Raw genomic sequence first — 22780 nt, 5'->3', positions numbered from 1 at the left:
TAATTCACTCGGGTGCAGTTTCATTCATTTGTTTGTGTCCCTGTAATTTCAAGATTTTATTATGTGCAATGCTACTTACACTCTATATACTTTTTCCATTTAAAGTACTACCTTAAATTTATATCCACCATGGATATTATTCCTATTTTCCATAGGTTTATACCGATGCTCCTATTTGCATCACCTGAGCTGTTGTAATATCTAAAGTTAAACATGAACTGCACACAGGTGTTTCTCCTCAGGAAGGACAGAGACATTGATATTAGGTAAAGAATTTATTATAAAATGTATTACACTATAAAGTGTCAGAAGTACTAAGAACATGGCATTCCAAGACATGCTTAAAGAACGTAACATAAATAGCGACAGTACGACTTGTGCAATGTGGCGATTGGACCGAGCGTCATTCAGTCCAGTTTCCTCGTTCGACAGGAACTCGCAGAACCGCGTGTTTTCAGAGAACCTCTTTGTTCCAGTTGCACTCGCAGCCGGAACCATGTGGACAAAAAAACAAACGTGACAACATCGAGGTGATTCTCAGCTCTCACCACAGAGAGTCTCTCTCTTTTTGTCCTGGGAGGAGAAACTTCACGTTCACTTCCCTTTCTCAAACATCACCTCTCGGCGTTTACAAGGCAGCAACAGAGGAATGAAGAAGTGTGTTGTTCAGGCACACCACGTTGGCAACTTCAGTAAAACTAGAAACAAAATAAAACAATGTTCACGAGCAGTTTGGGACATTTCACTTCGTCATGTTTTTTTTTTTATACACAAGCAGGAGTTCTATCGTTTCTAGGAGAAATGTGTCTTACATTCATTTAGCCTCGTTGTAATCGACGTATTGGGGAGAAGCTGAAGGAGGTGAAATAACAAACGAGAGGATGAAGAGAAGGACACTCGAGTATTTACACCACAGCTCGAGGTTTAGCTGCGTCGATTGGCAAGTTCAAGCTGAGACGGACAGAGTGAGAGAGGATTGGAAATCGTCTGTAGAGTCTCATCTCTGAGCAGATGGAGACGCTGGAGGAAGAAAAGACACAGAAACAGGAAATACTGCACAGAGCCACTGGTTTTCTACCAGACTGGGACACAGCGTCTAGAAAAAGGTTCTTTACACCAACGTTATGAGAATGAAACTGTCTTTTTAGAGCATTTCTTCTGGTCCGGGTTCGTTCACACAAACATTATAAAACACCAGCTTCCACAGGGAGAACATATTTTTTCTATCATCTGCAGCCTTTGGCATTTTTTTAAATTCAGCTTTGTTTATATTCCATGATTTCGCTGAGCTGCAGCTTTGTGTCACGAGAAGTGAAAGAAAACGTGAAACCGACCGAGTCACTGACGCTCGGACAGAAGCTGCGTCTGTGACTCGGACTCTGGGACTGATGGTGTCCGTGCACCGGTCACACGTGTAGAAAACTTGTTGCTTTTTGCTCGGTACAAAAGTTTAGAAATCGACCAAATTACAAAACGTCCCCTCTTCGGGTTGTTTACTTCAGTTTTGAGTTGGAGCCTGAAGCTGAACAGATCCAGTCTTCATGGCTCCAGTTCCCTTTGTGTGAGGCTGAACAGCAGAGAAACACTTTTACAAGTCCCATAGTTTCTTAAGAGTCGCAGCTGAGTAGTTATGATAAAGATTCCTGGATAATGTGGACGTGTTCAATCACTACACAGAGTTTTAAAGTGTTTGAGCTCAAATTGAATCTCTGGAAATTAAAACCTCTCGACTGAAAACTCCAGTCGAGTCTGAGAGATAAGAAAGTTGTGACTGTAACACAACTTTCTTCTATTCCTCGGTGCAGAGCTTTGGTTTCACAGAAGTTTGTTTCACGGGAGCAAATTACCTTCAAGGAAATTCAGTAATAAACTGCTCAGACTAAAACAGTTTTAGACACTTTCTGTTCCTGTAATTTTCTTTCCAGGAATCCTTCAACCAAACATGTGAGATTAAACGTTTTCAAATGAATCCAGAACATAGCTGTTGGATGGATGGATGGATAATACTTAGAGAAATACGCAGGGCTGTAAAAACCCAACAACACACCAGTTTCCCTTTGACTCACAGCGTCACATCAACAACTGAATTCAATCTGAGATCAAACTTCTCCCGACGACTCGACAACTTTAAAGTCATCGAACAGAACTCAGCAGAAACGAGGATCAGATTTCAGTCGCGTTTGGGAAATTCAAATTTCAGAACTTCGTAAAATGAGACAAGCTTTTCTCCTTTAGAGTTTCGATCAGTGTCAACAAGGCACAGCTGTTCCAATGTTTGGACAGAACCACTGCTGGGAGGACTTTGTGCTCTTTAGGGAGGTAGAAGGCCACAGAGGCAGAATGATGTTCACGTATTAAACAGGAGTGAGGTGAAGGCTCGAGGGAGGAAGGACCACAGCCTCCGAGTCTACACTGATTTCATAAAGTCCTGAACATGAGAGAAAGGTCCGAACATGAGGCCGCCATCTTTTCCTGTTACGGGGATGTTATGAGATTTGAACCTTCGCTGTGAGGAGAGAGAGGAAGAGGAAGAGGAGGAGGAGGAGGAGGGATTTTAAAAAGCAGCACGACGAGAATAAGAACAGAATAAAAGCACAGATTCCTCTTTGGAGCTCAGGACGTTCAGCTTTTCACAACATTCATAGTGGAAGGAGAGTTGGGCTGTACAGATGTGGAGAGCACACACACAACATCTGGCCCCGACGTGATGGGAGTGATTGAAGAGCGAGCTGCTCCACTCGGGTAACGATTGCACTTGTTTATTTTCACGCACACACACACACACAAACGCACACAAACGCACACACACACATACACACAGGAGTCTGTTCAGGGGAAAAGTCTCAGGGGACAAACCGTCTCGTCTGGCGAGGACAGAGAGTCGAACCCTGATCAGTTCAGCGGGACACGACGGAGCTGATGGAGTTGTACGACATGCCTCCGTTGCAGGTGGGGGGGTAGCCGTTGAGGGCTCCACCCACTGCCTCCATGTTGACCCTGAAGACGGGAGAAGCTTTGAGCAGGAAGTCGGCGGCGTCCCGACGGCCCAACTCCCTCAGCTTGGACATCAGGACGCCCACCGTGCTGTCCGCCCGCCCGCTCCACTCCTGCAGCAGCGCCGCCGTCGGGCTGGGCTGCAGCTCGGCCTGCTGGGAGTCGGGCTCCAGCTCGGGGGTGCCGTTGGGAGTCCCGCTGCTGTGTTTGGCCACCAGGTCGGTGAGGCCCAGGTTCATGGCGAGCAGGCACCAGTCTTTGCCCAGCGCGTCCGGAGGGTCCAGCATGCGGCAGAGCTTCCTGCGAGCCAGCAGGGGGACGTCTGATATGTGGATGTCAGTTCCCAGAATCCCCTGCTGGTAAACCTCAGCACAGCCGAACACCAGGATGCTGCTGAAGCTCTCCCGGTAGCCGCCCATCGTGTTGGTGAGAGAGTTTTCCCGCTGGACCTGAGCCCGGAAGAAGTCTTTGGGTTGGTAGACCATGATGGGGGCGTGGTGCTCCCGCAGCTGCTGAGGACTCAGGTAGTATTTGGCGGTGAGCAGGCCCGGCAGCGTGGAGGCCAGCAGGTTCTCCGTGATGCTGCAGATGGTGTCCAGCAGGGTGTAGCACTTGGCCCGCTCGGAGTCGTGTCCACGCACCTGGATCTCCAGCCCCTGCCCGTGGTTGACCAGCAGAATCATGGCCTCCACCGACCCCTGACTGACCTTGGCCCCGTTGGTCCACAGATGAATGTCTCCGGCGATGTCCTCCATGCCGTCCTCCTCTGGCTTCTGCTGGTGGCTCCAGCGACACAGGTTGACCTGCAGTTTGTGGAACAGGCCACAGGGGAAGGGCGTGAGGTGCTCGGCGGGGACGAGGCGCACGCCGCCGTAGAGCAGAGACTCCTCCTCCTCCTCTTCGGTCCAGGAGCGGTGGAGGCCGTTTGTCTTGATGAGGGCTGGGACGTCCACCATGGAGGGGTTGGTGGCGTCACGGGCGCAGACATCCATGGCGTCCAGAATCTGCAGCAGCTCGTCCACGTCACTTTCAGGGGCCAGAGCCTGCACCTCCTCCAGCCTGTAGCGCCCCCTGTAGTGGTGGATGGCCTTGGGCGTCTCCACGGAGAGCAGCTTGCCGAGGACATTGCTGCAGAGCCAGCGAGGCTCCAGCAGAACCACGTCCTGCACCGTCTCACTCTGCATGATGTTGATCTGTGGAAGGAGGGAGCAAACCAAAGAGGAGAGATGGTGAGAGAGGAAGAGGAAAAGAAAAAGAGTGAGATCAAACAAACAGGAAATTAATAAAAAAACACTTTTCAGAGTCACTTTCCAAATGTTTCCTCCTGAGCTGAGTCATTCTGGTGAATAAACATATTCCTGCTGTGGAGTTTTTTTCTTTATAGATGAAAAACACACTTGGTTTCAATCATTTATGAAAGCACAGTGCCCCCTGGTGTTAGTCTGGTGAAGTGACAGCCAGCTGCTGATAAAAACACACACACACCTCTCCCATGCTGTGAAGCTGCAGGGCCAGTGTGCGCAGGTGGTCCTGGCTGACCAGAGGGTTGATGTGCTCCTGGACGTCGCTGACAAACTGCTGCCACGACGTCAGCTGGTTGGGTCCACTCAGCTTCCTCCAGGCCGGCAGCGTGGTCAGCAGGCGCTCCGACAGCAGCGTCATGGGGCTGCACGTCTGCAGCCACAAGTCACAACCAAGTTAGATCTGTCTGTCATCTGATGGAATTTTCACCCAGATTTTGATCAATTACTTCTATTATCTGCTTGTGTTCTTTCAGGGGGATTAGATAAATGTGAAAAAAACACAGGGAGGAGCAGAGGAGGCGGAGGAAGCAGGTGACACAGAGGAGGAAGAGGAGGCAGACGAGGAAGTAGAGGAAACAGACGAAGGAGAGGAAACAGAGGAAACTGAGGAAACAGAGGCGGAAGAGGAGGAAGACAAGGAATGAGAGGAAACAGGTAACAGAGGAGGAAGGAGAGGAAGTAACGGAAGCAGAGGTAACAGAGGAGGAAGACAAGGAATGAGAGGAAGGAGAGGAAACAGAGGCGGAAGAGGAGGCAGATGAGGAAGGAGAAGAAACAGAGAAAGCAGAGGAAACAGAGGTGGCAGACAAGGATGGAGAGGAAACAGGAAACAGAGGAGGAAGGAGAGGAAGTAAAGGAAGCAGAGGAAGTGGCAGTGCTCACCGATATGATGTTGGTGCGCAGCTCCTGTAAGTGACTCCTCAGCAGCTTTATGTCTCTGGAGTTTGAGGCTCCAGAATCCATCACAAACAACTTGTCACTGAACTGCATGTCGTTCCCAAATCTGAAATAAAACAAGACTGACATTATTAAAAAGTGACACCTGCTAACAGGATAAATGAGATTATATGAAGAGACGTAACAGAAACACTGGAGCTACACGTGACTCTTATTATTATATTCTAGTGCCATGTTAAAGGTTGGAAAAGTTGCTGAGGCTCATGGGTACTGTAGTCTTTACAAACTACTTGGAGCTATAACTTATTACAGCATTGAGGGAGGTTTAATCCGGTAAATAAAATGATCCAACAACAACAAACAACGCGGTGCTGAGGTTCGACTCCCGACCTGTTCCGGACTTCCTTCAGCAGCGCTCGCTCCTTGTCGTAGGTGAAGTCTCCAGAAAACGCTCTGGGGACGTCGGCGAGGTCGGCGTGCGTGGCCACCAGGACGACCGTGAGCGGCTGTGGGATCCGACCCCCGAAGGCTGAAGAGAACAGAGAACAGGGGATTTATAATGCACGTCACTGTACAATGACTTTGTACATGTTGTCTGGTGAAATCATCTTTCACAGTCATGCATCTTCCTCATTAAGGATCAAGGAGGTAATTGCACTAATACAATTAAGACACAGTCACTTCTCATGTGCTGAAATCTGGTTAATAACTTATAATATCTGAGCGGATTTACTATGAATCGTGATTCTGCAGCAGTTTAACTGATTCAGGACAGAACATTTATTTTGTTAGTTTAATACCATTTCACCATAATTTCACTCGCATAGACAATAAGGCTGCAATTCATTACTTATTGAATAAATTACATCCTGGGTGTATATAACAAGTATCCATTGTCACAGTTCTTATTTTTATGTTAACAGATGTATAATGCTGAAATAAATTTGTTTTTTTTAAAAGCAAACATGTTGAACACTTTAATAAATTAAATAGAAAACTTTTTAAGCCTAATTGTGGAAACTGAATCCAGAGCTTCAGGTTGTTCAGGTCCTGCCGTGTTAACACAGCTGTGGCTGAAGAGGCGGTGCTCACCGATGTTGTCCTGGGGCAGCGTGAGCGCCTTCAGCAGGTTCAGCCAGTAGGTGATGTGGCTCAGCTGAGTCTCGTACGGCTCCTCCAGGCTGAACAGGACCAAGTGGATCGCCGTGACGTCGTTGGCGGCAAAGTAGTCGTAGGAGCAGTAATACACCGGGTTCCCCGAGAACTCCCACACGCTGAAATCCCCCACACCTGCAGAGAGGGAACGAAGTGTCGTCTGAGTATTTCCTGTGTCTCGTTCCAGTTCTGGTTAAACGTAGCTGCCTCCGGCTCTCACCGTGGATGTTGGCGTGCTGGATGTCGATGGCCTTCGTGGCCTGGTCGTCAGCGGTGGACAGGGCGCTGGTGACGGGGGAGAAGACCTCCAGGACGCCTTTGGTGAGACTGGGCTCAAACATCATGCTGCGGCTCCGCACGCTCACGTTCTCACAGCCCGGGTACAAGTTGGAAATACTCAGCGACACTGAAGAAGAAAAATAGAGTAGATGGAACTTGTTAAAGTCATTACAGTATTTAAGTATTTGTAAATTAGTTGATTTTAAGGTTACTGTTATTATTTCACTTGATTTTATGGATTTGTTCTTGTTTTATATTGGTTTGATTAATGTCCTGTACAAATTTTACATTTTATTATGATTATAACATTATTGTATCTGTAGTTTTATCGTTTCTTGAAATATCTTTTGAAATATTCTGGTTCCGTATAAAAAAAGTCTTTTAAATAATCAATCATGTAAACAGATTATTTTTCCCACTTGCTGCCACAAGGTGGCGCTGTTCTAAAGCAGATAAATCCCCTCAGCGACTCCACATCCCGATGTTCTTAACACTGAGGGACCACACCCACCAGTTGGTTTTCTGTGGTGTCGAACCACAGGTCTGCAGCAGCTTTGTTTATGTCCATCCTTCCTTATTGTGACTTAATCGGGAGGATAGAGTTTGAGATGATTTATTTTCTAATCCATCACTACATAGAAAGACGGTGACGCCTTCTGTTATTTGACAGATTAGTTAAGTAAAAGGATAAAGGGAAATTCATCTCTGCCAGGAAACCTCTCACAGAGCAGAATACTTTCAGTTATGTGCCTCAAAGCTTCATAAACATGTTTTCGACGCGCCACATTCAACAGGCTCATAAAAGCTGAAGATTGATGCCAGTATGGAATCACAATGGTTTTCATTCCCTCTCGGTTTCTTTGTGTTTCCCTGTGTCAACATCACCTCAGGTGTGACCGAGTCAACAGAGACAGTTAATGAATTCAGGCAGAAACGAAGCAGCTCGGACTCAGGCCACTGGTTTGCACCCAGTAAAGAAGATGGGATCGGTAACTCTATACACATGACTGAGCATCAGGTCTGTCTGAGAGGTAATGGCTCTGAGCGGTGTGTGTGTGTGTGTGTGTGTGTGAGAGAGGGTAGATGAGAGCAAATACAGAGAAAGATTTTTGAGAGATTGTGTTTTTCTTACACTTCACTGAACAGATCATTGAGTCTTTACAAATCTGACACAGGAAAAAAAAGGCTTTTCTTAGACCAGGAGGAGAAAACGTTTGTTTCTACTTTAGAGAATAACTTAAACCCTGATATTCCTTCAGCTTTCATCTGACGAGGAATTAGGGCCAAGTCAAATATATTGAGGCTTCTTACCTGCGTGTAACCAAAACTGCTAAAATGTGATTTTCTTAAACTAAAATTCACTTTTTCCATCTTCAAAACATCTGACAAACATGAAAACTGTTGCACGAACTTGATGAGTCGCGAATGAAGGTGAGCAAACATTAAATCAACACTGTTAATGTGCATGAATGTGATTTATACATTATTCTGAGCAGGTAGTTGGTGATCTGGAGGATTAAACCTGTGTGGGATTATCACAGCCCCCCCCAGATCTGCCCGTTAACCTACCGGCAGGTTTGGAGTTGACGGGGGAGTTGGGGTGCCGGGTTGTGTTGGTCATGCGTGTCGTCCTCCTCCTCCTGAAGAAGCTGCGCAGGATGCCACACTTCAGAGACTCCAGCAGGGAGCTCTTCCCGGCTCCGGAGTGTCCGAACAGCTTCAGCTTGATCCTGGGCTGCACGGTCTGCGTGGGCCGCAGCTGCTGGATGTAGCTCAGCTTGTGGTTGTCCTGAAGCCCCAAATAAAAAATTAAAAACACACACACACGATGACAAGAAATACACATTTATCACCGTCATGGCATCTACTCCCATTAGAATCCACAGTGATGCTAGATAGCTGAATCTCTTCATGTTACTTCAAATGGATTTAAACTCATCTTAAAGTTTTTCTATGATACAAACACACAAGCACGAGTCGTTTCCAAACACTCCTCTGTCTCCTGTAATTCTACCAGTTCATCATATAACATTTGTTAACATGTAAAACACTTAAAACTGATCCACTAGATGAGTCATGAATCAGGAGTGACCTCCGATGCTGGTGCGGTTGTGTGGGATGTGAAAACCCTCCACGCTCCCACCTGGGTTGTGTTAATAAAGAAAGTTTCTAAATTCAATCCACGTGATTCACATCTGAGCAGAAAACAACACTTTTCCCTTTGGAAATACATTTTGTCGACTTCTGTTTATCCGTCTTTTTCTCTCTGGGGTCTTTGGGAAGTCTGCGTGTTTCGTTTGAATCTGGCATCGGTGTGAGAAGTGTCTTAAATTAGCCGAGCATATGCAGAGGATGACTGTTTTCGCAAGTTGCTGCTTTGGTGTTTTCACGCTCTGCACCGAATCCCAGCGGGTTTTCTGGACAAAAAAACGATCAGAGGAGAAGTCGCTCATATTTAACTTTAGGTGGAAAAGAAAATGGTCTTGGACTGGGAACACTGGACGCAGCTCCAGCTCGTACACCTCTGGAGGGAGGAGTGTAAAGAAAGCTGGATGTCACGTAACAGGAGGGTCTCAGCTTTGATCCCGGTGGTTTGAGTCCTTGAGCACAGACAGTGACTCTTCAAGTCATCGTGGATTAAGTGTGTGGACAGCGACACTTCTCTCGTTCCTCAAGCTCCGTGCTTCAGAACCTTCAATTGAGCTGAAGTGTTTAATCATCTGCTTCTACCTGTGTGAGTGAGGGAACTGCTGCCACAGTCTAAAAATGCTCTAACACATCCCTGTTGGGAAACGTCTCTGCACATCCCACTGCACTGAAATAGACTAAAGTGAGATGAGTGTTTGTGAAACCTGGGTTTGCACATCGCAGCCTTTTCCCCTTGACTCCATTTAAATAGTAAAGTTATGAAGAAATGCCCAAACATCATTAATAAACATAAGGTTGTTGTTGTGTGTGTGTCCTTTTTTAAACCTTTTTCAGCTTCCCCAACAAAGAAATGATGTGTTCATGTTGATCGGTAGAAGCCAAGTCCTCCGCTGTCTTTCCATCCTGAGGGAGAAGGAAGAGAAGGAAGAGAAGGAAGAGAAGGATAAATATATGCATGAGAACTCGTCAGCAAACAGATAATCCTCCACATTTCCCGTAGCTGTTTGAATGTGCACTCCCGTGTTTCTAATTCACGACACTGCCTCTGACGCTGTCGCCCGTTAAAGCATCACAGCTGACTGCAGTTCAGTCCGTGCACCATCATTCTTCTCTCTGCTCCACAGCCGCACTCATTTGTTACTCTCTCCATTTCCTCCTCAACAACCACCGACACAGAAACGACACAGACCCGACAACTTTCACGTCTCTTTCACCGACTCGGCCATCTGTCACTGTCCGGCATCGACAGCCTGAAACGCCCACAAACCACTTCCCCCCTTGTACAGCCCACTGAGGCAGAGGAGACGCCACTCGTTCTGTGTTTGATCCAGAAAACATAAAATCATTAAAAACACTTTGAAATCACTCGTTTCATGCGAGACCTTCGCTGAACAGCTTTAATTTCCCGCTTGGTTTCAGTGTGTCCTTCTCTCTCAAGTGCTCCTCTGATAAGGTTGCATCTTATTATAGGAACACAACACAAGAACAACGACCTTTGAGTTGTGTGGATGAGATGAATGTCAAGTAAATGAAGAGCAGCTCCAACTGACCACTTAAGAGGGATTTGAATATGCGTACATATTCAAGGGACTGTGCTCGTACAGATGGAGTGTCACGATTATTACTACTGGTGCTCGGCAGTGACTGAGGACCGGCTGGTGTAAAGTCTAAAGTAAAAAACCCCAGATGAACATTTGATCGTTTGTTAATTGATTAGAAGTCAAATAAAGATACAGAAAACAATCTTCAATACAGTAAAGGTCATAAACCCCAAAACAGGGTGAAACATCATGATTGGCTCCGGTTCCAAATAACTTTAAAAGGCACCACTTACAGGATATTTCATCTTTATTTACGGTTTATGAATTATACGTAGAAGGGAGAAGAATGATCCCAAATGCTGTGAATTTGTGACGTGTAGCAGACGCCACCAAGCAAAACGATTTCTCCTTCCACTTTCCAACTAAACGTCCAAAACTGAGCAAATCGTAGAAATCTAAACTGTGAGCTTTCTCGTTTCCTCTAGTCGGCTCTAAAAGCCACCAACTGCAGGTCACTGCACGATGAATTATACATTTCACTGTGTGATTTCCAGATTAATCATGCATCATGTAGCACATCAGCTGTCATACAATATTAACATCTCCAGAATGCAGCAGGAGGGAGAGAAAGAGAAACCTCAGATTGGGACATCGGGCAGGATCCATTAAAATGGTTTTATTTCTTAGTGCGAGTCACATACCTCAAAATATCTACAGATACATAAAGACAATGAAATACATATTTACTAACCCAGATGAGAGGGAGATCAAATGTCATGACCATATATTTAATAAATGATCAAAGTAAAGGCCAAACAAGAGAAAGACCTCGGTGCTGCACAGAAAAATCTAAATACAGAACGTGGTCACTGAAGCGAAGCGACTGTGATGTAAAGGATTTTAAAACAACTTGAAGCAGAACTGAGACGGAGAAGCTGCAGCCGCTCCGATGAATTTAACTTCAGGAGATTTAAAACGGATGAGAAACGATCCAGGAAGCATTACGACGGAGAAAATGAAGAAAGGAATGACGGATCAGTTCCTGCTGTTATGTCGAGGATGTAAAGTGACACATCTGGCAGACATCACGGCTTGCAAACATATTTTGTCGTCAGCTCCTTTTCGCTCCTGGATGTCGGGACATTTTCAACCGACTCCTCCGGCAGATTTCTTTGACAAATTCAAATTCTGACATGTTTTTGTTCTGCGCACACGGCAGGTTCCAGATCCACCCACAGACCTCATGTCAGGGGACTGTGAGCGCCCCCCCCCAGTGTTTCATGCTGACTTCTGAGGTCACTCTAGGTGTGCAGCAGAAATGTCTTCAACATGCCCACTTGGATATTTTAGAGATTTCACTGGGACGCTGGTAGAGGAAGAGGAACTGACTCGGACATTTGTGTTTTCACATATATTCTTTTGTACATGACATCACTACAACTCATCCTGGAGAAACATGAGCTGGCAACAAAACAGCTTTTGTGTGCAGCATTTACAGATCACTGTTCGTGGACTCCCACAGATCTGAGGTCAGAAACACTCGCATCCAGATGAAACGACTGAATCTGGTCCCTGACTCCGACCTGACACCGATTCTGAGCAGTTTGATAAAAAGCTCTTAGCCTGCGGCGGCTGGAACCCTCGACTTCTTACCTGCTGCTTTTCCTCTAAGGAAAACAACTCAACAGTCAGAAAATGTTTCCTTGAAGACACCTGAACAAAGAGAATTTAGTGCCAACTAGAAACATGTTTTTTTTTTGTAGTGAATCTACTTTCAATCATTTTATATAAATTATACAAAAAAATCCAGCTTATGAAGTGTGTGTGACAGCGAAGTGAGTCGAGCATCAACTTCCTCTGCAGCTAAAGCAGAAAGTGAACAAGTCGCCTTAGAAATAAGTCAAGAGAGACACAGAGACGTTTCCAGGACGTTCGTTATATAAGTAATGTCATGTATGTTATTCATCCATTTCATTGAACCACAGCAACATCCCTCAGAAGATACAAGATCCATACGCTGCAATCTGTCATGGTGACAAATCCCCGACACGCTCTAATGCATTCAGCTCCACTGTGAACGGCTCCAGCTCCTAAGTGACAGTTTAATTAATCTGAACGCAGCGAGGCATTTACTGCAATGGTGGAAAAACACAACCTGAGATAAGTTACAGTCACAATAAATCATACGATCCTGCGTGTTGAGGTTGCTCCTCTGTTAAAGTGAAGGTGAACGGAGAAGTGGGCAGTGACTCACGTTGGTGACGGCGTCGATGTTGGCTCCGGACAGGCAGAGGTGACGGACGACCTCCAGGCCCCCGTTGTTCGCCGCCAGGTGGAGCGGCGTCCGGCCGTACTGGACGAGAAGAGAAGAAGAAGAAGAAGAGAAGAAGAATGACTTTTCAGTTGATGGACAAGTGATAAATGTCAAAAGGAAATCGACTACAAAGAGCTGAATGTGGTCAGACTTGTCCTCAATAAAATTAAATAAATATGATTTAAGATTTAACAGTTTAGGTAGGGGCAGTAAAAATGGGCTGATGGGTTTTCTGTAAATCAATATTTATAATTTTCTATCTTTTCAATCTGTGCTAAATAAATACCTAATTTAACAAGGATAAAAGTCTGAGCGGTCAATGTTTTGTGTAGCGTTACATTAAACCCACACTGAGCAGCTGACTGGATAACAAAACACCACAGCAATGATTTGAAGGAGCGGGTTTTTCTCTCAGTCCCATGAAATGCATAATTTCTCGACTCAGCACCCACATCCTCGTGCTTCAGCTGATCACAGCAATAGTGATAGCATCACTATTTATCACCAATAATGTAATAGTAGACCTGAAATACTGACACCTGCAAATCACAGCTATTATTTATTTTCCTCTTAAACGTATTGAATCATCACAACATTTATTTCCCCCCCTTTTAGAGGATAAAAGTAAAGATTTGGAAAGTGTGGATTCCCATCCCTGAAAGCAGAATCAACTCCAGTCGGTCACAACTTGAAAACACAAGGCATCATTCATCCTGTTTGAATCTAAACAAAACACGAGACATTTTCAATTCCACGCCTCTTATTTCCCTCCCCAGTGTCTCCAGCTGACAGATCCAGGCTCAGACTCAGCAACGTGTGATATGCTGCTTGAGATAAGGCTTAAAAAAAACACAGGCTGAGACGGGAAATAGTGAATAAATAACATCCCTGGTCGGGTTGTCTGTTTCTGATGCACATCAGCTACTCTGGGAAGGAAATGAATCTGTATGCAAAAATAATAAAATAAAAAGAAAAGGAGAGGGCTGCAGCGTCAGTATCTGAGAGAAGCATCCCACCGCTAGAATACATTAAAATGGTTGGTGTCAAAATAGCATGTGAAAACACCAAAGGCAGGAACGTGTGGGAAGTCGTGCTCGGCAGAGTCAGAAATATAAACCAGGTACGAGAGAGCTGCCGTGAAGGAAGAGTTTATCAAAATAAGACAAAAGCCTCCAGCTGTTATCAGAATAAAAAACACTCAGCTACTATCACAATACGTCTATAGTAAATATTTTTACTGATTTAGGAGTCGAGATCGGATCACAGATCAGAAATGAATTTACTTCCTGGTGATAGGTTTGATTTCTCTGTTTATTTGTCCCTCTGTGATTAAACCTCGTTCAGCTACACGTCTGAAAGAATCTGGACAGTTGAGCTGCGAGTTATGAAAAATGATTTTCCAACAGCCTCCACTCTTTTTAAATACCTTCAGAAAGGTGAACAGAAACTTAGAATTGACTCATCAAGGTAAATGCATCAGTGTGAAGCTGCCGGCTGTGTTTGGTTTATGTGAGATGAGTCAAAACGGCTCATTGTGCAAACAGGAGCATTTCAATTCAAGGACAAATCAAATGTTAGAGTTGTTATAACAGATCTGGAGCAGAATGTCCATCCTGCAGTTTGATGCCTTCCGTAAAACCAGTTCAGTCTTTTCCAGAGGTCACTGTGACCACTGATATCCCATTAGCTCCTCGTTGAGTCCAGGTGTAAACTGGTAGGGCAGACTGGGAGATATCATGTTATCGTTACATCTGCCTCGTGTTAACTCTAACTTGGTGAAGACAGCTCTCTGTTATAAGGCACCCTACATTTGGAATGAGGTCCAAAAATCTTTAAGGTTGAGCTCATTTATTTCATTAAGGGAATTCTCGAATCTTATCGCATTTACAACTAGGGTTGCAAAATTCCGGGAATATTCAAAGTTGGAAAGTTTCCAGGGGAATTAACGGGAATATACAGGAATTAACGGGAATTAACGTGGGTAATTTATACTAACTGTATTTACCATGTCATATACAGACATAAATATAAACATTTGTTTTGTCATAGGCTGATTTGAGCCCCGAGGAAACTTTGGGCACTTGACTATATGCTTCTGCCTCTTTGTGTCATTCTTAACATACGTCTTTGCACAGTATTTGCAAATGTATCCTCAATCAGCATGTTAATATATTCCCCCAGTAATATCATCGGAACTTACTTGACTAGTCCTGCACTCTACTTTAAAAGAGAGTTTTGAATGATGTTTTTATTGCTCAGCGTTTAATTTGCGTATATATTTTTTTTTTCAAAATTCCCGAGCTGAATATTCCCATGGAAAGTTTCCGAAAATTGACGGAATTTGTTTTCGTCCCTTTGCAACACTCTGTACAACTGACTTCTCCTGCAGTGATTGTAACTGTTAGTTGACTTAACCATAGTGTTTTATTGAATCGTCAAAAAAGATTGTTTATGACTTTTTCCCTTGTATTACTGTATATATATATATATATATATATATATATATATAAATAAATAAGAATGAAATAAATATATATATATTCTTATTTCTTTCTTTTCTTTTCTTTCAATGTATTAACTTTTCATTGTACCCTCGGCACCATTTTAAATGAGGGTCTTATTCCTCACTGTGTTTTCCGAGGCTTAAATAAACAATCAATCAATGTTCTAGAAGTCAGTGTGACCTTGACCTCTGACCTCACCTTGTTGGCGAGGTCGAGGTTCGCCTTGGCGCTGCAGATCGCCATGACGACGGGCAGGTTTCCGTCCTTGCAGGCGATGTGCAGCGGCGTGTTGCCATGGCGATCCTGCTGGTCCAGGGGGCAGTGGTGCCGGAGGAGGCGGCGGACCACCTCCACCTGACACCTCCGGACGGCCAGGTGGAGGGCGGTGTGGCCGTCCTGGACACACACACACACACAGACACACACATACAATGTAAATCATCAATCTCTTAGTTGTTGTTGTTGATCTAAACAATGAACTGTGGAGTAGATTCAAAGATGCAGGGGTTTTATCAGACTGATCCTTGGAGGTGAATAATGTCCTTAAGCTTCTTTTTAAATGGTTTTGTCTTCTCTATTGGTCCTGTCAAATGTGCATAAGTTGTGTTTGTTGAATCAGATTTCTTATTTGGTTCCCTGACAGCTTAATATCAGTGTTATTATCATATTTACTGTCTTTCCTTGCTCTCTTCTCTCAGTGCACACGAGTTATTCAAACTAGTTTAACCTCTTTTCATCTTCAAAGATACTGGGAACAAACAAATGGCAGGAAACCCTGAGGCAGACCCTCGAGTGCTGAGAATCCCCAGAAGGATCTGGAAAGCCCTGCAGAAATACTCCTGACCCAAATAACAAGTTGAATTTCTCTCACACAGCATCAACGGCAAAGCAGGGAGCAAGTGTATGTTAGAAAATTAAGACGTGTGTGTATATGATGCAGAACTAAATCTTTCATCTGAGATTATCACCTTGTCAGTGGCTTGTAGATCGGCCCCGTGCTCCACCAGGCACTCCACGATGTCCGCGAAGCCCCGAGCGGACGCCGTGAGCAGCGGACTCTCGCCCTCCCGGTTCTTTGCGTCCACATGGCAGCCCGACTGGCAGAGCGCCCGGGCGACTGTGGAGTACCCGTGCCAGGCAGCGCAGTGCAGCGGGGTCTCCTGCTCCTGGAGACGGAAACGAAGGATGCACAGGAATAAAACCTGCGTCCTTTGGTTGGGAGAAAAGTCTCTCTGATAGAGAACCAGGTCATTTCTTTTGCAGGTGCATGTAAATGTGTGCAGGTGCTCACCCTGTCAGACAGGTCCGGGTTGGCCCGGATGCTGCACAGGTAGTTCACCACGTCCACGTTGCCGTACCGAGCCGCCACATGAAGAGCCGTCTCTCCAGACTGCAGGAACAGGAAGGGAAACAGAAGATCATGATTTTAGCTGCTCAGCCTCTCAGATGCACTTTTATTCAAACAGCTTTTTGCACATGAAATAATAAATATCAAGGAAAGGGTTTTTCTACTTAGAGTAAATGGTAACAGGAAGCATTTGCCTTCATTCGTCAGAGTCAGCAACTTTCCAAACACTTCCACTTAAACAAGACATTCCCAGACATCCCACTCTCTGCACATCGATCCATCAGCCTCACGTGATGGCTGCCAGTCAGCGCAGAGGTTCATTGGCTGAGGAGCCGCGTACGGGAAACTGCGCCCAAGGTGTTCGCGTGTAGGAAGGAAATTGAACCGCTTAGCATCACGTCTCATGGATTTATGTTCGGGATATAAAAAAGCTTTCATAGATTTATTTAATTAGAGGGAAAAGATTCATCTTGCTTAAATAAAAGGCGTTGAAAGGTTTTACAGCTTTGCCTTTTTCTCGTAAGGCGATCACTTAGTTACATACAGACGCCTCCGCTTGGGATTCAGGGGTTAGAGAGTAATAAAGTAAGATGAAACTTAAATTATCCCTGGACAGGAAGTAGATAATAATCAGGAAAGTGCCCGGTGTGCAGATTAGGTCTCTGCCCCACCTCCGACAGAAGAGGACACCACCAGCTAGCACGGTGATTAAAGAGATTGGAAAAAAATTGGAAAATGCTTTTGGGATTGTGTCTGCCCGAGCCGGCTCTGTGATCCAGGCCGACAACAAACCAGTATCAAACCAGTATCAAACCAGCATCTAAAGCAAACTCCCACGCAGCCCATTCTTTCTCAGCCAGGCTCGTCTCTATGGCAACAGCGAGTAAGATGATAAAATGCCAGAGTAACTGGTTTCCACCACAGGGGGCAGAGTGTGGCGAGTGTCAGCGTGTGAATGTGCTTTTGAGAGTGTTCGTGTGTGTGTGTGTGTGTGTGTGTGTGTGTGTCTTTCTGGGCCTTTTGGAGATTCCAAGTAATGCCCCTCAAGGGGTTTTAATGGTGTGGGAGTGTGAGAGAGATCACCGATAGATAGCAGCGTGTGGAGTCATAGTAAGAATGTGTGTGTGTGTGTGTGTGTGAGACAGGCAGAGAGAGAGAGAGAGAGAGAGAGAGGCAGAGAGAGAGAAGAGAGAGAGAGATAGAGAGAGAGAGGCAGAGAGAGGGAGAGAGAGATAGCGATATAGATAGATAGAGAGAAGAGAGAGAGAGATAGAGAGAGAGAGGCAGAGAGAGAGGCAGAGAGAGAGATATAGATAGATAGAGAGAAGAGAGAGAGAGGAGAGAGAGAGAGAGTGAGAGAGAGAGGCAGAGAGAGAGGCAGAGAGAGAGAGAGAGAGGCAGAGAGAGAGAGAGAGAGAGAGAGAGAGAGAGAAAGAGAGGCAGAGAGAGAGAGAGAGAGAGAGAGAGAGAGAGAGAGAAAGAGAGAGAGAGAGAGAGAGAGGAGGATTCACCTTATCTTGGACGTCCAGAGGGCATTTCTTTTCATGAAGGAATCTCAGGGTCTCGACGTGGCCGTGTCTCGCTGCGTAGTAGATGGCGTTGGCTCCGCTCTGAAGGATTCACAGAGAAGTTAATCCCTTGAAATGTTAATTCCAGTAACCAGACTCAAGGTATCTGCTACAACCGAGTGCACGTCACTTTCTGTGGCTCTTTTCCCCCCGTATTTAAAATCTGTAAATCTCAATGTTTGGAGCTCATTCAGTCGTATTATCAAAGCGTCTGACTGAATGTATGCAAGTAGCAGACGAGTGCATCCGTTAAATAAATTCCAGCTCTGCAGTCACACATTTTTATTAAACTGAATTTATTCAGGGTTCAGTCTATTTGGAAAGAAATGTGACGTCTTCAACGCCTGTGTGTGTGTGTGTGTGTGTGTGTGTGTGTGTGTGTGTGTGTGTGTGTGTGTGTGTGTGTGTGTGTGTGTGTTATAGAGTCAGCAGCTGCTTGTCAGAGTCGCACTGATGACTCATCAGTACCTTGTCATGGGCCTGGATCTCTGCACCTTTTCTCATCAGCACCTCGATGATCTGAATGTTGCCACAGCCAGCGGCGATCAGGAGGGGAGGGGTCCCGTGCTGCAACACACACACAAACACACACACGTTGTAATGTCAGTTCTCAGTGAATATGCTGATAAGTTATTTTATGATGAGCTAAGCCTCTTTACAACTTGTAAATTGTGCGTCTGCGTGGAAGTACTGGCTGATGTGTAAAACAGGAAAAGGCCAGATAAAGTATTCTGGACCAAAGGGAGAAAAATAAATGTGCCAATTTCCTGCATTCACTCTTTTCTTTAATTTTTTTAAATCAATATTTTCCTGGACAGGAAGATATTGTGGACAGGGAGCATTTCACACTTTCAAATCAAAAGACTACAATGAAAGAAAATAGGTTGAAAGAATAAAACAGCTGCAAACTTTAGAACACCAGCAATTTCGGCAGGAAATAGCAAATAAATATAGATAGTGATTAAAGGTCTGTTTAGGCACTAAGTCTAAACATGTGCTTACCTATGATTTTGTGTCAAAAAGGCTGCTGTGAAAAGGTCTATGAGGTGTGAGGTGTGTGATGTCTGTGTTAATTCACCTTGTTGGGCTGGTTGATGTCATAACTGTTCAGCGAGCCGAGCAGATGCTGCAGACCCGGCACATTGTCGTCGTTTATGGCGTGGATGATGGCCTTCATCACGAAGGAGTCTTCCTCATCCTGAACAGGTGGGAAGGACAAATTACTCGTCTGCAGTTCACGGGATGATCAGATCCTGTGAGCGTTAATCCTGTGAATTCTTTCTGTCACAAGGCTCCTAAGTCGCTCTTTCATCTTTTCCTCAGGCTTTAATTCACAGAAAGTAAAACAGAGAAACAGCAGAACTTTCTTTCACATCAGCGTTTCAGTTTTAAAAACAGATCACGGCTGTTTCTTCTTCCTGCCTCTGACACGTGACCCAATAACCTTCAGCCAGAGTCAGCTGGACGCCGCAGAAATTGGCTGTGATGCTCCGCTGCACAAAGAGACGAGGGGAGGAAACGCAGGGAGGTGCGGGGGAGAGGAGGTGAGGCCGATGTGGCATTTGCTCGGCCAAGCGTGATACTCCAGCTACATTCCTCGACATAACCTCCCTGCTGGGGGGGGAATCCATGAATAAACCACCGCCGAGAGCAGCGAGCACAACACAAATATGTATCAGCAGGAATCTGATTGCTGGGGACTCACTGTTAACACAGCGGTTTGGGATCGCTACCTTCTGAAAATGATAATTCACGATACGGGACTGAGACGAATCTTCTCTTTGGTGCAAACAGAATATTGTAGATATCAGCCCCCCAAATTATATTTTGAAGAAGTTCCATGAATTATTTTCTGGGAAATCAATGAAAATGCATCTCACAGTATTAAAGAAAAGGAAAAGAATTCCTGCTTCTGATATTTTCCCTGATTAAAACTCATCCTTCCACCAAGTCCCATCCAAATCAGTCCAGTTTTGCATAAAACAACCAAACACTGATCATGTCCAGTTTTTTGCAGACCTGACAGATTAATAAAAAACCACAATCTTGTTACTCATGAGCCACAAACACAAAATTAGTTGCAATAACGTTGACCTAAAGTAATGAAAACAAAATAAAGCCCTGATATTTGAACACAGCCTGATCACAGACTCTCAACCTCCGAGTCTGAACACAAACAATGTCCTGGTTGATTTACTGAGGGGGAGCTGCAGTAAACACCCACATCTGAGTGGGGTCGTTACTTAAAGCACTAAACCCTGAACCTGCTCAGCCAATAAAACCCTGATCTATTGAGAAGCTTGAACTTGTCAACGTCCCTCACAGCTGCAGCTCTGCTTGCGTACTGCAGGGGGCGCAGCACCTCCTACACATCTACGTGCACCTGCCAGTTCACCTGCGACACAGGGACGTAGATGAGTAATCCTCTGAGGAACCAGGCCCGGCCTTGGCCTGCTGGCAACGCTGCGTTAATGATTAAGCCTCTGACAGACGCTGCACTGTTTACATCGCCACTATCAACTTTTAGACACTGAGGACACAGATGAAGACTTTTCCTTCCCTGGGAGGCACATTCCTGCCAGCTCAGCCTGGTTTTAACACACACACAGTGAAAGTCCAACAATTCTGCAAACATCTGACCTTTGGCACTTGGGAGGAAATGAGGAACAGATCAATTACACGTAGAAGCCCGAGATTCTCCGAGAGATTGTGGAGCTGAAAATACCAGAGCTGTAAACTGAGAGCTTCAGGTCCTATAAGTTAATGCACCTCAATAAAAGCTAAATGAAAGTCATTACGCTGCCTGGCTCTTGTCAATGACTTTTACAGGGACTTATATTAAAGACCACACAGGACTGTGGAGATAAGAGTAACCGTCCTCATGTCCTCACCCCTGTCTGATTATCTGACCCAACGGATTTCCATGAAACTTGGTGGAAAGTTTGGACACGGACCAAGAAATAACCCAGATAATTTATTTTTACTTTCTTGGACAATGCAAGATTGGGTGTTTGTATTGTTTGTTAAGTGAAGTCTCACCAGCGTGTCCTCACTGCGCGCCACACTCATGTTGCTCCTGGACAGGAAGGAGCGGGACAGACGGTTGCACAAGGAGATGAGTCGGACGGATTGCTGGAAAAGAGATGACATGACGATACATGAATGAATATCAAGAGCCAGAAAAAGTTAATCTAACATTAAAACGTATGTAAACATGAAGAAATGTCCTCGTCCATTTTAATTCACTTGTGTCTTAGGGATGTGATGATGTAACGTGGACCATAGGTTCTTAAACCTTTAGAAACAGTATCGCAGAAAACTTACTTTCCATTTTCTTCGAGCCGCGAACTTCTTGAACTTTTCCATGTTGACGGCCGACTCCTTCCTGCTCAGTGCTTGCAGAGTATCTTTTGGCTGATTTCACACAAACACAACAATTCATAAATCAATAATAGAGCTTTAATGGTTAAGATAAATCTGGTAGAGAATCAATTTATTGAGAAAATGTTTAAGTCAGCTATTAAGGGAACTACCTTGATCCAGGGGTGCAGGAAACTGTCCTGAATGCTCATTCTCCTTCTGCAAACAGAGACGTCAAACATTTTATAATCGTCAAGTATCTTAGCAGTTGATAGTTAAACAACTCATTTATAGCTATGAAAAGATACGACACACCATTTAAATCATCAACGACTTAATGGGATCAAATCAGGGTCAACGTTTTATTGTTGTAGTTGTAAATCACCTTTTGTGTAAAACAGTTTTGCAGCTCCAGAAATATTAAATGCATGTGGGAAGGTTTTGTGCATAAAAATGTAATTTGTCTCTGTGTAAAATGGTTTATTAATGAAACAGGTACCTGGATTGTGTTTCATTGTAATTCCAATTTTTTTAAAGATTCCTACAAACGAAAGTTCTATTGGAAAACATGTTATTATTAAATATTTTGCAAATGTATTACTTTTGTCCTGAAAAAGGTGATTATGTTTAGTTATGTTCTGCTGCATTGACGTTTGTTAAACTAGAACATGTTACTTCCTTTTTAAAGTTTTTGTTCTTCTCTTTAACAACACAGTAAATACGGTAGTGAGACAAACCTCAGAGTAAACGGGGAAAAACCTCTGTTGCAATTAGTGTTTTACTTTCTGAGATCCATAACCTACTGAGCAGTGAACAATGAAAACCTCAACTCATTGTTCTGGAGAACTTTCAGGATGTTCGACATAAACTGACCATTACAGAAACTGGTGTGGTTCAGTGAGAGACGCCACTTCCTCCCGGCTGTGCCTCTCTATGACCACACACCCGTGTCTGACTGAGAATAATCTGCAGCCACACACACGCGTAAATAAAAACCTGATGTGTGTCTGCATTTCAGGAGCGGAAATTTCACAATACGTGGACGTGTTTTTAACATTAAAGATCTCAAAGTCTGGTTCCCTTTCATAGGACTCGGTCGAGGAGTTCTGAAAGCACCATATGTTTTTTAAAAGTACGTAAAGTCGGCCTATCCTCTTGCTCAAAGTCTCTTTAAAGCAACTTGTCCGCGCCTTTTATTATTCTTCCTATAGCCTGAAATTATCTCCGCACCCCCCATTATTCACCTGTGTTGGCTCCCTCACGCTCGCTCCATTGTCCGGAAGAAACTGGAGCAATTACCTGTGAGTAACTGACTTTAAGTGGAGCTGCAGCCCATTCAGATGCTGCGGGAGCGACTCGGTAATGAGA

General features: G+C 44.7%; 1 protein-coding gene across 1 annotated transcript in view; it reads right to left on the bottom strand.

The window, feature by feature from the left end:
• Nucleotides 1-262: 262 nt before the first annotated feature.
• The window catches only part of dapk1 (death-associated protein kinase 1), a 59879-nt gene continuing 37361 nt past the window's right edge, over nt 263-22780 (bottom strand). The window contains exons 10-27 of the mRNA XM_053421694.1: nt 21586-21631; nt 21377-21466; nt 21092-21184; nt 19131-19250; nt 18521-18619; nt 17996-18094; nt 16428-16526; nt 16105-16302; nt 15335-15532; nt 12573-12671; nt 9603-9680; nt 8199-8418; nt 6571-6756; nt 6288-6485; nt 5586-5724; nt 5181-5301; nt 4480-4668; nt 263-4187 (exon numbers count right to left, since the gene is read on the bottom strand). Of these exons, the coding sequence (XP_053277669.1) occupies nt 2898-4187; nt 4480-4668; nt 5181-5301; nt 5586-5724; nt 6288-6485; nt 6571-6756; nt 8199-8418; nt 9603-9680; nt 12573-12671; nt 15335-15532; nt 16105-16302; nt 16428-16526; nt 17996-18094; nt 18521-18619; nt 19131-19250; nt 21092-21184; nt 21377-21466; nt 21586-21631 (3562 nt within the window). The 3' untranslated portion in view covers nt 263-2897. The remainder of the gene's footprint in view (nt 4188-4479; nt 4669-5180; nt 5302-5585; nt 5725-6287; nt 6486-6570; nt 6757-8198; nt 8419-9602; nt 9681-12572; nt 12672-15334; nt 15533-16104; nt 16303-16427; nt 16527-17995; nt 18095-18520; nt 18620-19130; nt 19251-21091; nt 21185-21376; nt 21467-21585; nt 21632-22780) is intronic.

This window comes from Pleuronectes platessa, chromosome 4 (genome assembly GCF_947347685.1).
Source record: "Pleuronectes platessa chromosome 4, fPlePla1.1, whole genome shotgun sequence".
Lineage (NCBI taxonomy): Eukaryota > Metazoa > Chordata > Actinopteri > Pleuronectiformes > Pleuronectidae > Pleuronectes > Pleuronectes platessa.
The sequence above is the reverse complement of the archived record's forward strand: the minus strand, read 5'-3'. Positions and strand labels throughout refer to the sequence as shown.